Genomic DNA, 14,775 nt, shown 5'->3' with positions numbered 1-14,775 from the left:
GAAAGCGGGGCGGGCAGACGGAGCCGCGCCGTCGAGCAACGCCGAGCAGCTCAAGTCAACCCCAGAGTGAAACGCGCCCGTCTAACCCTCCAAGATGCCCGTCAAGGGAGGCACCAAGTGCATCAAGTACTTGCTCTTCACCTTCAACTTCTTCTTCTGGGTAAGTGGGCGCGTCGTCGGAGCGGCAGCTCGCCAGGGCGCACAGACTTGGCGCCGCTTCCACTCTCCTCCGCCGGGGCTTCGTGGCCCCCCAACATAGTGAGAGGCTTGGGGGGGCCCTTTCGTTGCTTTCCCGAGACCTGAGACGACCCCCCCCCTCCCCGGCCACGTGTTGCGGAGCGCCGTGTAGCCGCGGCCGGTCGGAGCTGAGCTTCCCTTGCGGGCCAGGTGTGGCGCGTCCCGGCCAAGCCGCGGCTCCCTAACCTCTCCGAGGCCGCGCCTTTGTTTTTGATCTGGGTGCGGTTAATTAAAGGGACTTAGGACCCCTCGCGCAGTTTAGCCGCCCGCTCCCACCCCCCAAAAAAACTTTGCGGCAAGGCAAGTAGTGGAAACATAGGAGCCGACTCCTAGGGACCGGGGTCCCTTTCCTCTTTTAAACAGTATTTGATAGGGCTGCCCCCCCCCCAAGTGAATGGCACTGCCATTCAAAACTTTGTTCCAGCAGCACCTTAAAGACCAACTAAGTTAGTTCTTGGTATGAGCTTTCGTGTGCATGCACACGAAAGCTCATACCAAGAACTAACTTAGTTGGTCTTTAAGGTGCTGCTGGAAGGAATTTTTTTATTTGGTTTTGACTATGGCAGACCAACACGGCTACCTATCTGTAACTGGAACTATGGAAGGCACCACATTGAGCCGCATGAAATGGAAGTACATCAACCTATCTGAAGAAGTGTGCATGCACATGAAAGCTCATACCAAGAACTAACTTAGTTGGTCTTTAAGGTGCTGCTGGAAGGAATTTTTTTATTTGGTTTTGACTATGGCAGACCAACACGGCTACCTATCTGTAATTCAAAACTTTGGTCCGTGATCGATTATGCAGGGTGGGGCTTACCTGCACCCTCCCAATATTTTATTCAAGTTGGCCCCCCTGGGCGGGGAGACGCCCGGGGAGTTGCGGGGTGATGCTTGCTTGGTGCCGCCTCCAGTCGCCGGGCAAGCGCTCCATAAACAGGCCCTTGGGAGTTTAGGGACCTTGGCTTCCTCCCCCTCCCCCGGGAAGTGTCTCCCGGCAGGCCCTGAAGCTGAGGCCGAGCGGGGAGTGGCAACCCAGCGCCGGGATCGGGGGAGCAGGGGAGCGGAGGGAGATAGCACACCTGCCCAGGTGCAGGGTTTCAGCCGGCAGCTTGTGCGTAAAAGATAACCTACCCCTGGGCAGCTGCAGAGTGTATTTCCCTTTCGGCTGAGAAACCACAGAGAACATCTTGGGAGCTAGTGGGAAGAGTTCCAGAGAGCTGGCAATTGGTGGAGAGTTTATAATTAAGTTTATCCCCCACACAAGAGAGGTGTGAGTTATCAGGACTCATGGTAAGAGGAGTGGTCTGCACCACTGATGAATCTGGCAGAGCACGTGGTTTCTTGGCACAACCCCCCATCATGTACCTTGAAGGCTTCTCTGCTGTTTCCTCTGCTGGGAGGGTCACTGAACAGTGGGGGGGGGGAGCTGCTTCAATTTGTGCCCCCCCAGTGTCACACTGTAGCTCTCACAGTCGATTTGAGCTGAGAAATCTCTAGGATTCAAGTCTGAAACTGTTTTTCACTCCCAGGAGCTCCGTTCTAAGAACATAAACACAGACCTGGCCCGGAAGCATTGATTGCTAAACCCAAGCTCTCTGGCTTAGTGGGACCTCCCGGGAGAGGAGATCGCAGCCGCTTGGCTCCTTCTCTGGATTGTGTCTGCTGTGAGCTAAGCCACCATTTGGCTTGGTGTGTGCTTGGAGCCTGAATCCAGGCTCGTAGCTTGCCCTTGCTCCATGAGCTGTTCTTGGGTTCATAGCTTGGGGTTTTTCTGGAGGCAAACCATAGTCCTGGGTTCAGACAACACTTGAAGGCCAGCCATGACTTGGCGCACAGTAGCTGGAGAGCCTCTCCAAGAGCCCCCACATTTGCTTGTTTTCACTAAGCCAGGATTTGTCTTGCTAGATCAGGTCACGCCGACATGTAACACTAGGAGCCCTGATCATGCACAGAGGGCATTTCATGTAAAAAGGTATAACCACAGGGCACCCAGATTAGAATAGCTTCTGGGAAAGACGGTGCAGTTTTTAAGTTGTAACTTGAAAGGCCCTTTCCAGTACATACTTGCAAGATCTTCAGGAGCCAGAAAAATAATTGGATGTACAGTGGTACTTCGGTTTGAAACCGTTTTGGATTACAACCCATTTTTTTTTAAATTACAACCTTTTTTTTTTTTTTTTTTTTTTTGAGGCCCCATTGGCGAAAGCATGCCTTGGGTTACAACCTGTTTTGGTTTACAACCGGACCTCCGGAACGGATTATGATTGTAAACCAAGGTACCACTGTAGCTGCTTTCCATATCATTGACTGAAGTTCTCTTAATAGGTTACAGGAGACTCCTGGAAGGTTTTCCAAATTGTTGTGCTCTTTGTAAAGAAGGTACATTCTGAAGGTGCTTCATTAGGAATGGTATCATTTCCCTGCTTTCTGTTCTAGATGGCAGAATGAGTTGTAGACCAGCCTTCCCCAATCTGGTGTCCTCCAGACTGAAACTCCCATCATCTCAACCAGCAGGACCCAATGGTCAGGGATTATGGGAGAGCCTCAGGCTGGGGGGAGGTATTTCAATCCGTGTTTGAATTACATACTTCTCCTGCCCTAGTGCCATCTTTTATCTTGGCTTTATCTGGAATCTGTCTCTTTGAAATAAATAAAGTCCTCCACAGGAGTTAACATTGGTGTAATCCAATACTCTGCTTCTCCCAGAATGCACATCAGTGTTGCTTGCTTGAAATTGCCTACCTGTGAAAAGCGCCTCATGCCAAAATGCATTTATTCAAATATGCGAAACTCTCCCAAAGGGCCTTCAAAGGCTGGTGTAGCATAATGACTAATAATGAACCAGTAACAACCCCCCTCTCCTTCAGATCTTGCCTTTCGCTTTGAACTCATTAGGTGACCTTGCGAAACCTGCCCTCTCTGCCTCAGTCCACTTATCTACAGTATGGGGAATAACAATAAAACTGGAATGCATCTAGCTGGTACATGTGAATCAAGTCCCCATGAACACCAGAAAGTGCTATACAAATGTTAATTCACAGTGATGCAAAGCTGATAGAGTCCCATAGGAGTGCTGTGCCATCTCAGCTTGCGAAGTGACTTGGCATTCAGTAAGTTCCAGAGGAGGCCTGGGACTGAGATGGGGAAGGAGCCAAATCGCTGATAGTGGGTTTTAGCAAAGGTCCTGTGTTTCAGGCTGTGGTGAAGTGGGGGCTTCTGAGAAAGCTTAGCTGAGTAATCGGCTAGTTTCTCCAAGAATTATTGTGCCCACAAGGAGACTAAAATTCAATACTTTCTGCCTGCCTCCCCCGCCATTGTGCAACTTCAGGTCTAACCTGCTTGGGAGGTTGTTGCAGTATCGCATATGTGTAAAGGGATTTTCCAGTACAAGGAATTTCCCTTCAGGTGGAAACAGGAGAACATCGAAGTGGGCATGGATGCCATACAAGTTCAGAGAGTGTGTGCAGGTATATTTATGTATATTGCACTTCTCTCTCCCCCCCACCCCCATTGCAACAAAGCACCTTTCTGCAATGATGCAGAAGATTGAAAGTGAGTGGGTGACATCTGGTGACTCCTCCATAGGGTGATCTTTGGATGAACGGTATTCTAGAAATATCATATCCCAAAATGTTCTCAGTTGGGTTTTGTTGTCCTGCTTTAGTGACGCTATAGCCCCTTCTGATAGCAGCAATGTACAGTGGTACCTCGGGTTACATACACTTCAGGGTACATATGCTTCAGGTTACAGACTCCGCTAACCCAGAAATAATACCTTGGGTTAAGAACTTTGCTTCAGGATGAGAACAGAAATTGTGCTCCGGTGGTGTGGCGGCAGCGGGAGGCCCCATTAGCTAAAGTGGTGCTTCAGGTTAAGAACAGTTTCAGGACCTCCAGAACAAATTAAGTACTTAACCCGAGGTACCACTGTAGTCGCATTGAGCAAACACAGAACATCTAAGGAAGCAGAATGATAATCCACTGTTACCCTGTCAAGAATTTGTGGCAGAATCTGCAAAGCGCTCTGAAAAACCACCGTCTTAAAGGGGCCCTAATTGTATTTTATTTTTGTAAAAGAAGCCCAATAACAAAATCCGAGTCTGCTCAGTGCAGAGCTCAGATATGGGATGTGGGGCTAGGTATGTGGGTGAATGTTCACTCTTGGCTCTTGGATACTTTGTAGAATTTGCTGTTAGCGTGTTCTAGCCATGCAGTATCCAAGCTGTGCACCTGCATCTCACAATAAGCAGCCGAAGAGAAGTGCTGGCAGCTAATGCTCTTCGGAGGTCTCTGTGGCAGAGAAGGTGTTCTGGAGCACTTCAAACCAGGGCTCTCTTACCCATAGAGGCTAGTGGTGCCGGGGCGCCAAGTTCTGGAGGGCGCCAGGAAGAGGCGGAGGTTGGACGTGGCGCCTCCCAGCATCAGCTCACTGCCCTTGCCCGCCTCCGCCATGACGTTCTAAAGCAGCACCGCGCCTGGAGCCTCCGTCTGCCGCGGCCACTGTGGCACAAAGCGGCCAGCTGAGCCGGGAGCCGCCGCGTCCAGCCTCCACTTCTTCCCCGACAGAGGAGCCACCCTCCAGCCGCTGCCCGCCTCCTCCAGCCCCGCCGGCAGTGCCGTCCTCCCTAAAAAGCTCTGGGAAAGGGGGGCGCCGGAGGGAGTTTTGCACCACAGCGCCGGGTATCTTTAAGACGGCCCTGCTTCAAACATGCTTGACCAGTTTCAAATTGGCTTGTCTGCTGTTGTGGGTTCTGTGTGTGTGTGGCGAGTAGTTGATTGAAGTAGGGAGAGAAATTTCATTTCTCCTTGTTCGGCATTTTGTTGTTGCTAGGGAGTGGACAGGCTTGTGTTTGCATAGTTCAGATTGTTCTTTGATGCTTATGGTTCGCTTTAGTGTGAAGTTTTTTAAGGCAGCTGAAGTCAAAAAGAAAGCACACGATAAGAAAGAAAGAGCGCTGAAAAGCAGCGAGCATCTTAAAAAGCAGCTGGAACATAAAACCAGTTTCAAGAAAGAAACCTGTGGACGTTCATTGAAATAAGTTTTTGCTGCCCATCTAAAGATAACAATGACAGGGCCAGGCAGAGCTCTTTCTTGGGCCCTGTTTCCAAACAGACCAATCCTATGACTAATTATTATTATTATTATTATTATTATTATTATTATTAATTTGTGCCCCGCCCATTTGGCTGGGTTTCCCCAGCCACTCTGGGCAGCTTCCAACAAAAGATTAAAAATACATTAAAATGTCATATCCAGTACACACACATGCACACATGATGGTGCGTTCCAGAGTGAAAGGTGTGTTTTGTGGAATTTTGCCTGCTGTTACTGATGGAGGCATTTCTGATAAGCTACCAAGGAACCCCAGGAAGAAGTGGCATTTACTCCTTCTTGTCTGTGAAAAGTGATGGTGCCGTAAAACCAGACATTCCAGCACAGCTTAAAGAGGTAGCCGGGTGGCTTCCTTTTTTTGCTGCGAAAGCTGCTTCCCAGCAGTCCCTCCCCTGAAGCTGTGAAATGTCTTGGTTGCACAGGAAGGGGGGGGGGAGGGACTTGGCTTTGAAGGTGCAAAAACTCAAGGAGGTGGCTTGTTTTAAAGTGAAGTTAGAGAAATCTCCACTTGCCTGTATGCATAAATACATATCCTTCCTCAATCCAGCCCCCGCTGCCCCCCCAAGCAACATAGGATATATTCTAAGATACTTTTAAATTGGGGGGGGGACCCTCACTTTAATTGAGGAGTTTAGACACCAAAAAAGCAAGGAAACTGTGAGGAATCATGGCACAGTAAACACATTTCTCGCCTCACGTGATGTGCTGGCTTGGAACTGGGCCTTTGTGCACCCATGCTTTCAGGTGCACCAAAATTTATTGCTATCTGATTTATCATTTTTTGAGCTATGTGTTGCAAGGAAAGCCAAAAAAGTATGCTGTGTAAATTTTATGCACTGTGTAAGTATATCCAGTGCTCCCCCCCTTAAAAAATGTTTAGGGGTACTCTCATTGTGACTCAAGAAAATCTACATTTTATAATTCAAATCGGGGAAAATAAATGCAGTAAATGGACAAAAGTACAAAGAACTTGCATTACCTCATATTACACAGAGTCATCATTAACTTTACACTTCTTTGCTGGCTGTGTTGATGAAAAATAGTCAGTAATTTTCCAACTCGTATTGAAATACAGCCCCTCAGTGAGGCCAAACTTGCACTAGTAAAACACCACACATGCACATTCCACACTGCTTCACACATTAAATGCCCGCTTCTGTCTGAGACTCAGAAAATACTGGGAAAGGAAATGAGGCTGCCATTGGGGGTAGCAACGGAACTGACGATTCACCGTGCTAGAGGAGAAACTAAAAATTTTAAGTTTCTTCTCCCGTTAGATTCACAAAATGTTTAGGGGTATGCGTCCTCCAGCATCTCCCCAGAAAAAAAGCAATGAGATATCAAAAGCTTTCGAACAGTGCAAATATTTGAACTAAAATACGTAATTGTGGGGGATAGACAACCGTATAATTTTATCTTCAAAGCTTTATTTGGAAATCATTATCGGTTTCAAATAGTTGTAAACCATTTTGCAATAGTATTCACACGTCTTACATGGTTCTATGGAATATTTGTCTTCTTTTAGTAAACTTCTTCATAATTGCTGGTTGCAAAGCTTAAAACTGCAGAGTAATTCTTCCACACATCCAGGGGTGAAACCAAAAAAGCAATGATTCAAGTTTATTCAATTTATCAGAACATTTAAGGCTAACCCATTGCAAAATATATCCTTTACATGCTTTACCTTACCATATGTCACTGCACAATGTTTGGCAGCAGTGCCAGATTTACGTATAAGCTAAACAAGCTATAGCTTAGGGCCCCACTCTCTTAGGGCCCCCCCCAAAAAATTAAAGGAAAAAACACCTGGATGTACATTTCCAAAATATAAGATTAAAAAACCTACATACAGCAACAGTGTTTTGTGTTGTGTAGGCTCCTATTTGTTATGTGCAAATGGCTTAGATACCTATTACAGTGGTGCCCCGCAAGACGAAAAACTCACTAGACGAAAGGGTTTTCCGTTTTTCGAGGTGCTTCGCAAGACGAATTTCCCTATGGGCTTGCTTTGCAAGACGAAAACGTCTTGCGAGTTTGCTTCCTTTTTTGTAAAACCGTTAATACCCGGGGAATCCACGCTCCGCAAGGCGAAAAAATCACAAGACGAAGCGACTCGCGGAACGAATTATTTTCGTCTTGCGAGGTACCACTGTAGGTCCATAAATTACCATATAGCATAAACTCAACACAAAAAAGCAACAATTTGTTGTTGACAAAGGACTGCTGGACATAAAAAAGGTCCTGTTACCTTCAGTAGCTTAGGGCCTCATCAAACCTAAATCTGGCCCTGTTTGGCAGTGTGGTGTAGTGGTTAGGTTGTTTGAGTAAAACCTGGGAGGCCAGGATTCAAACCCACAGTTGGCCATAAAGCTAGGTCACATACCCTCAGCCTAATGTACCTCATGGGGTTGTTGTGACAATAAAATCCAAAGGAGGAAGAACCATGTACAGTCATACCTTGGGTTATGAATGCTGTGGGTTGTGTGTTTTCGGGTTGCGGACCGCACCGAATCCGGAAGTACCGGAACGGGTTACTTCCGGGTTTTGGAGCTCGCGCATGCGCAGAAGCACAAAATGACGTCATGCTCAGACGCACCAAATCACGTCATGCGTGTGCGCAGACGCAGCACTTCAGACTGCAAACGCTGCGGGTTGTGAATGTGCCCCCCCCCCCGATCACATTCGCAACCCAAGGTATGACTGTACAACCCCTTTTAGCCCCTTGGAAGAAAAGTGGGATGTAAAAGTGGGAAGAGACATTTAAACATTTCACAAGTGTGGGAAAGCAGTGCTTCAGTGCAAAAATGTTATAAGTACTATAAGGCAGCCATTTTTTTAAAAAAAGCCAACAACAGCCAACTTTACTGAAGTTTGATTCAACAAGAGGTAGATATCCATGCTAAGCTTCAGAAAGATAGGATGAATAATTAGATTCAGAATGAACAGAAATGCCATACTTTGAGGCACTCTTATTCTTAAAGTAGTGTAATTGTCAGAATCCTAACCAAATTGTCATTTTCTTGCACTCTTGGGTTTCATAAGTGTCTCTTCTCTGTCTCCCAGCAAGTTTCCCACCTACTACATCTTGCAATCCTTACCCTTTTTTGATGAATTATTTTTATTACAGTCATACCTCGGGTTGAAGTAACTTCAGGTTAAACATTTTCAGGTTGCGCTCCACGGCGACCGAAAGTAACAGAGCGTGTTACTTCTCAGTTTCACCACATGCGCAGACGCTCAAAATGACGTCATGCGCAGAAGCAGCGATGCGCGGACGCGGGTTGCATTCGCTTCAGGATGTGAACAGGGCTCCGGAACGGATCCCGTTCGCATCCAGAGGTACCACTGTAGTACCATAAATGCAAAATTCAATATAACATTAAAACACACACACAAATACAGCATTTCAGAGGTTTCAGGTGCTCCATTAGTTAAAGGTTCTGATAATTTCACCAGTCCTTCTACTTGCAGCTCACATTTTAACTTAATAGTACATTATACATTTATGACAGATGAGCTATGACAAATCTGAAATGCTGTATAAATGTTAAGTGGCATGAGGCTTACCACTTCGTTTCACCCCTAATCTCTTAATTATATTTGTTTGTACAGTATTTCTGTTTTGCTCTCACCCTGTCAGGGTGGAGTACAGCAACGTAAAAACCTTTAAATGCAGATTTTCTTGAGTAGCCATTCATTCATCTCCAGTACATGCACAATACATCTCCAAGAAGGCTGTTTGTAAAGGATTACTGAGTATGTACTGCGAAGTTCATTGAACATGCTGGGGCACGATGCACCCACAGAAGTCCCAGTTGATTTAAGCCTGGGCCCTTGTGATTCAGCAAAACTGGCTGCTACGGAAAGGCGGCTTTGCGTGATTCTTCCATGTTGAAACCTGTTGTGGTTGTGTCACAGCGAACGCACATAAGCAAAGCATAATCTGCACATGGGACATAGGCGGGTGGTCAGTCTGCTGTCACAAACATCCCTGTTTACTATCTATGTGGAAATAAATGGCTATGAGGTCATGTCTTCCTTTTCTCTTGCACAGAGGACAGCTGCCTCAAGAAATGAGGAAATGCTTGCTTGTAGGATATGGATGTGATTTGTTTTAAACTATAATCTCTACTTCACCAAGAGAATGCCATGCAGTAGACCCTGGACCTCTTGAGAAGTGTAGATCCTGTATAGAATAGTCATGAATATGTCCGCAGTCCGTCTGTTTCTATAAAGCTTGGACCCTAAGAGGCTTGGGTCTGTAACCCAGCCTGCCTTAACCTCGGTCCTCCAGATGTTTTGAGACTACAATTCCCATCATCCCTGACCACTGGTCTTGCTAGCTAGGGATCATGGGAGTTGTAGGCCAAAAGCATCTGGAGGGCTGAGGTTGAGGAAGCCTGCTGTAGCCTCTCAAAAAGGTAAAGGTACCCCCTGACTGTTAGGTCCAGTCGCGGACGACTCTGGAGTCTATTAGTGTGCTTCAGCACCTATTTGTCACTGCCACTTACCTAAATTAGATGAGAAATAGAAATGAAGTTGATGTCCACATATTTATTGCATCTCAATCAGTTCCATATATACAGTAATAATAATAATAATAATAATAATAATAATAATAATAATAATAATTTATTTGTACCCCGCCCATCTGGCTGGGTTTCCCCAGCCACTCTGGGCGGCTTCCATAGAAACCAAAAATACAGTAAAATATCACAGATTAAAAACTTCCCTGAACAGGGCTGCCTTAAGATGTCTTCTGAATGTCAGGTAGTTGTTTATCGCTTTGACATCTGCTGGGAGGGCATTCCACAGGGCGGGCGCCACCACCGAGAAGGCCCTCTGCCTGGTTCCCTGTAGCTTTGCTTCTCGCAATGAGGGAACCGCCAGAAGGCCCTCGGCGCTGGGCCTCAGCGTCCGGGCAGAACGATGGGGGTGGAGACGCTCCTTCAGGTATATGTCAAAAAGCATAGGTAGCAAGATTAAACCCTACCCTGTACTAAGGAATGGGAGAGTTGTCCTGGAGCACCAGTCTGAAGGCAACTACCATAAAAGCGGTGCCTTTAAATCCCAATGATCAAAATCTAGAAGGGTACTATGATCAGTGGAATGGAAAGCCCTGAAAGGTCTAGGACAGGCATGTCCAAAGTTTGTTTCGGGGGCCTAATCCGGCCCGTTGGTCAGTTTCATCCGGCCCCTGTGGCAGTTTATTTCCTGGGGGGTAATGAGGTAAAATCCTAAAAAAAAACCTCAACAACTTCAGCCCTCAAGCTCAAGAACTTCAATCCTAAAAAAAAGGTTGGCCCTTTGGTCGGCCCTCATGGCCCTTCACTTTATCAAATCTGGCCCTCTTTGAGAAAGGTTTGGACACCACTGGTCTAGGAGAACCAACACGCTTCTACTCCCCATCTCTCTCTTGGCATGGGAACTACCACAGGATGATCAGGGCAGTTTCTGTACAAAAACTAAGTCTAAACCCAACTGAAATGGATTGAGAAACTAAGTCTCCTCCGAGCTGGGTGTGGGAAATTGAAATTTATCAATTATGAAAGTGCTTGCAGATCAGCAAAGTTGTTTATATGCCGTATATTTACACGGTTTAATACAAAATGTGGTAAAAATATATTTTCCTTATTTTTGCCAAATTATGCGTACAACACAATCCTGTGCAAGTTTTCTGAACACCAAGTTCAGTTATGTACAAGGTTAGAACTTGCATGGAAAACAATAACATGTCTCTGATGAAAACAGGGACATTTTTTCTATATTTGTTCTGAATAGGGGCATTTATGCCAAAGATTGTTGCCTGAGCAACATCCCGCCTCCACGAGCCTCAAAGTGATTCTCAGACTGCTGTTTGCATTTTGCAGTAGCCAATCCTGCACTGTGTATTCTCTGGATTAAATTACACGTTAGAGGAAATTTTCCCCGATGCTTTAGTGTCCATGTTTGTTCAGCAGAGACAAGGGATGTCCCGGTTAAGCCTGAAGGGTGATTCTGTCTAGAAAAAGGCTCCCTTTTGCAAAGAGGCATTTTACATATGGAAAAGGCAAATAGGTGTCAGTGATTAACAGGGAAATTCATCAAACATCATTTAGCTGTAAAAGTTGCGTAGTGGTGCATACACAGAAAGAATATTACCCAAGTTTCTGGAAATTGCCTAATTAACCTCTAGCAATGTTTGCCTATTTAGGGCAAAATTACACGAGGAGACCAATCTGGAGCTGAGTTTTTATTGCTAAGGGAAAATACCACTTGCCCTATTTAAGTGCAGTGCTAGGGTCTTGGAAGCTGTTGCGTAACTCTTCTTCTGCCCCCCCCCAACTTCATTTACAGGATGTATTGAGCTATATTGACATTTGCACTCAGATCCCTCTCTGTGATTATTTTGCCCTCATTTCTCTTTCTCAGCTTTAACTGGAAGCTGGCAATTGCCTTTGACTTGGGACCTTAGCTACTGGCTATGGAGGAATCTTCCCTACACTAGGATTTGAAAAATATACATTTTGGGGCAGCACAGGTCTGAAATATATAGATGCCATCACCATCTATTTATTTTATAGGTATATGCCAAAATGGCTCCTAAATAGTTTACAACTATGAAATCCATACACAATCATCAAATTACTGTGTGCCCGGATATCCTAGCATAAATCTATTCCAGTCCCGGCCCATTCCTAGGAATTCTGTGGCACCACGTGGTTTTTCTCTCCTTTGTGACTGAAAAGGTTATTTCCACCCTCTGAACATAAATTGCACCGTCTATCCTTTGTGAGGCATGGCCAGCTTTGCTCATACTGTGCCAGAAACCAATTCTTCCCCTGCTTAGACTTGCACTGTGGGCGCAAGTTAAGGCTTGGGGTGGCAGGCAGAGCTGCTGTTCTTGGGTTGCTTTTATTCCAGAGTCGTGTGGAGTGTTTTCATGCACCATCTATTTCTACGTGCCATCTCTGTTCTGCCTCTTAGGACTATTCTTGAGGTGCCTTGTCTGTTCTAATGTGCGCAGTCTTGCCATCCTGAGGTTGCAGCCTCTTTCCTCGCACTGAGAGTTAATTTTCTTTACCAGGAGTGGAGATCGTTTGTCTAAAGTGCACATGGAGTGCCAAAATGAATTCAGCCTTCCATTTCACATGTATGCAGTAGCCATGTTGAACTGGAAGTGTGATTCTGTATTGAAGGACAATTACATACAGTGGTGCCTCGCAAGACGAAATTAATCCGTTCCGTGAGGCTCTTCGTATAGCGGTTTTTTCGTCTTGCGAAGCAAGCCCATTGACAGCTTAGTGGATTAGCGCTATTAGCGGTTTAGCAGCTTTTAGCGGATCAGCTGATTAGCGGCTTAGGAAAAGGGGGGGGGGAAACCCGCAGGAACTCGCAAGACATCTCGTCTTGCGAAGCAAGCCCATAGGGAAATTCGTTTTGCGAAGCGCCTCCAAAACAGAAAACCCTTTCGTCTAGCGGGTTTTCCGTCTTGCGAGGCGTTCGTCTTGCGGGGCACCACTGTATGTGTGTTCTTTGGGTTATGTTGTCCTGCTAAATCACAAGAGCTAGAAATTTGCTAAGTTGATACTCATCCTGGCTGCTGCGCCAGCTTGGCTTTGCAAAGAGAGGAAGAAAAGCAGAGGGCTAAGCTACTCCACTCTGGCTCCCCTCTTGTGGCTCCCCTGTGTAGACAGATGCACAAAGTGTGCTGCAGAAGAAGTTCAGAAGATATCTTCCAATTCTTGTCTCATCTAAGACCTTAGGCTCCACAACACTGTACCACTTTTTCCTCTCTCCTCTCCTACTTCCACCTTAGGTTTTACTGTTTGTAGCCAATGGACATTAAAAAGTAACTACCAAAGCAAGCAAGGCAGTCCACAGTTCTTCAGAAATGCAGTAATTCTTTGTGATATATCACTGTCTACACCAGGTTAGTTGTAGCCAGAAGCAGTAGGAGAAACGTGTGCTTCAGAAGGGAGGGTGTTGTCTACAGGGAAGATGTTATCCTGCTTTCCTAATTGCCAAGTTGTGGTTAAACACACCAGGAACTTACCCGCCCCACCAAGATAGCTGTGGATCGCTTCTTAAGAAGTGTTCGTAATACAATAAAGTGTTGTCAATGAAAACTTCATGCCACAGCACACTGACCTGGTTCAGATGTTACACAGGGGCATGTGAAACCTGGTTCACACTTTCCTTACATTACAGTGGTGCCCCGCAAGACGAATGCCTCGCAAAACGAAAAACGCGCAAGACGAAAGGGTTTTTCAGTTTTTGCGTCGCTTCGCTAGACGAATTCCCCTACGGGCTTGCTTCGCAAGACAAAACTTCTTGCGAGTTTTTTTCCTTTTTCTTAAAGCCGCTAGGCTGTTAATAGCCGCTAAGCCGTTAATAGCCGCTAAGCCGCTAATAGCCGTGCTTCGCAAGACGAAGAAACCGCTAGACGAAGAGACTCGCGGAACGGATTAATTTCGTCTTGCGAGGCACCACTGTATAGCATTTGTTTTGAACTAAGTTTGTGCTGAGTTTGAATGAAATGACATTCATTCAATGGTTACAAATGGAAGCAGATGATTCCAGTTTCCTCCTCCTTGTGGCCCTGTGCCCAGATGATTGGGTAGCTCTTAGGAACATGAAGATGTTAGACTAGAATGTGGCCATTGAGCTACTTGATACCTTGCAGCATCTCTTTGTGTTGGTCTGATAGAGCCATCCACTTATCCTAGCAACTGTGAAGGAGAGGGGAGCTATGCATTCCCAAACAACCAGAAGAGGAAAGGAAAAAAACTTGTAAAGTTTGTTACACTGGCAATGTTTGAAACTTCTCTCGATGTAGCTGCTGAGATCTCCTTTAAGAGCTGCTAATCACCACCTCCATATCAGGACGTTGGTGCATTTTTGATGCCCTTCTTCTTTTCATGAAGGCTGACAAGTGCAAAGGATGCACATGAGACTTTAAATATGAGAAACTGGTTTATATAGCACTGTTCACAGTGGATAACTTGTGTAAGAATATTGCAGTGACTCTTCAGTGTTCAGTGAGATCCACATCAGAGGTTACATTTTCTGAGAATCGTCCAGAAAAACAATCTCTCAAAGGACCTGTTGATGGCATTTTACCATTGCACCGTGGAGAGCGTACTAACTTATGGTCTGTATGTGTGGTTTGGGAACTGCATGGCCAGGGAAAAAACAATGCTATCCAGGGTTGTAATGACTGCAGAGAGAATAATTGGGTGCACTCTTCCCACCTTGGATCAAATCTATGCTGCCAGGTGCCATAAGAAAGCGGCAGAGATAGCACATGATAGTACGCACCCCGGAAATGATCTCTTTCAACTTCTGCCTTCTGGAAGAAGGTATAGGGTTATAAAGGCCAGGACTAGCCACCTGAGAAACAGTTTCTATGTAAATGCAATTCTGGTTCTAAACGCAGCATA

At 45.9% G+C, this 14,775-nt stretch overlaps 1 protein-coding gene across 1 annotated transcript in view; it reads left to right on the top strand.

Annotated features, from left to right (window-relative positions):
- The window catches only part of CD9 (CD9 molecule), a 30,340-nt gene continuing 15,565 nt past the window's right edge, over window positions 1-14,775 (top strand). The window contains exon 1 of the mRNA XM_081861053.1: window positions 1-160. Within this exon, the coding sequence (XP_081717179.1) occupies window positions 95-160 (66 nt within the window). The 5' untranslated portion in view covers window positions 1-94. The remainder of the gene's footprint in view (window positions 161-14,775) is intronic.

This window comes from Podarcis erhardii (genome assembly GCF_964252035.2).
Source record: "Podarcis erhardii genome assembly, chromosome: 5".
Taxonomy (NCBI): Eukaryota; Metazoa; Chordata; class Lepidosauria; order Squamata; family Lacertidae; genus Podarcis; species Podarcis erhardii.
Note: the sequence above shows the minus strand (reverse complement) of the source record. Positions and strands in the feature narration are given on the sequence as shown.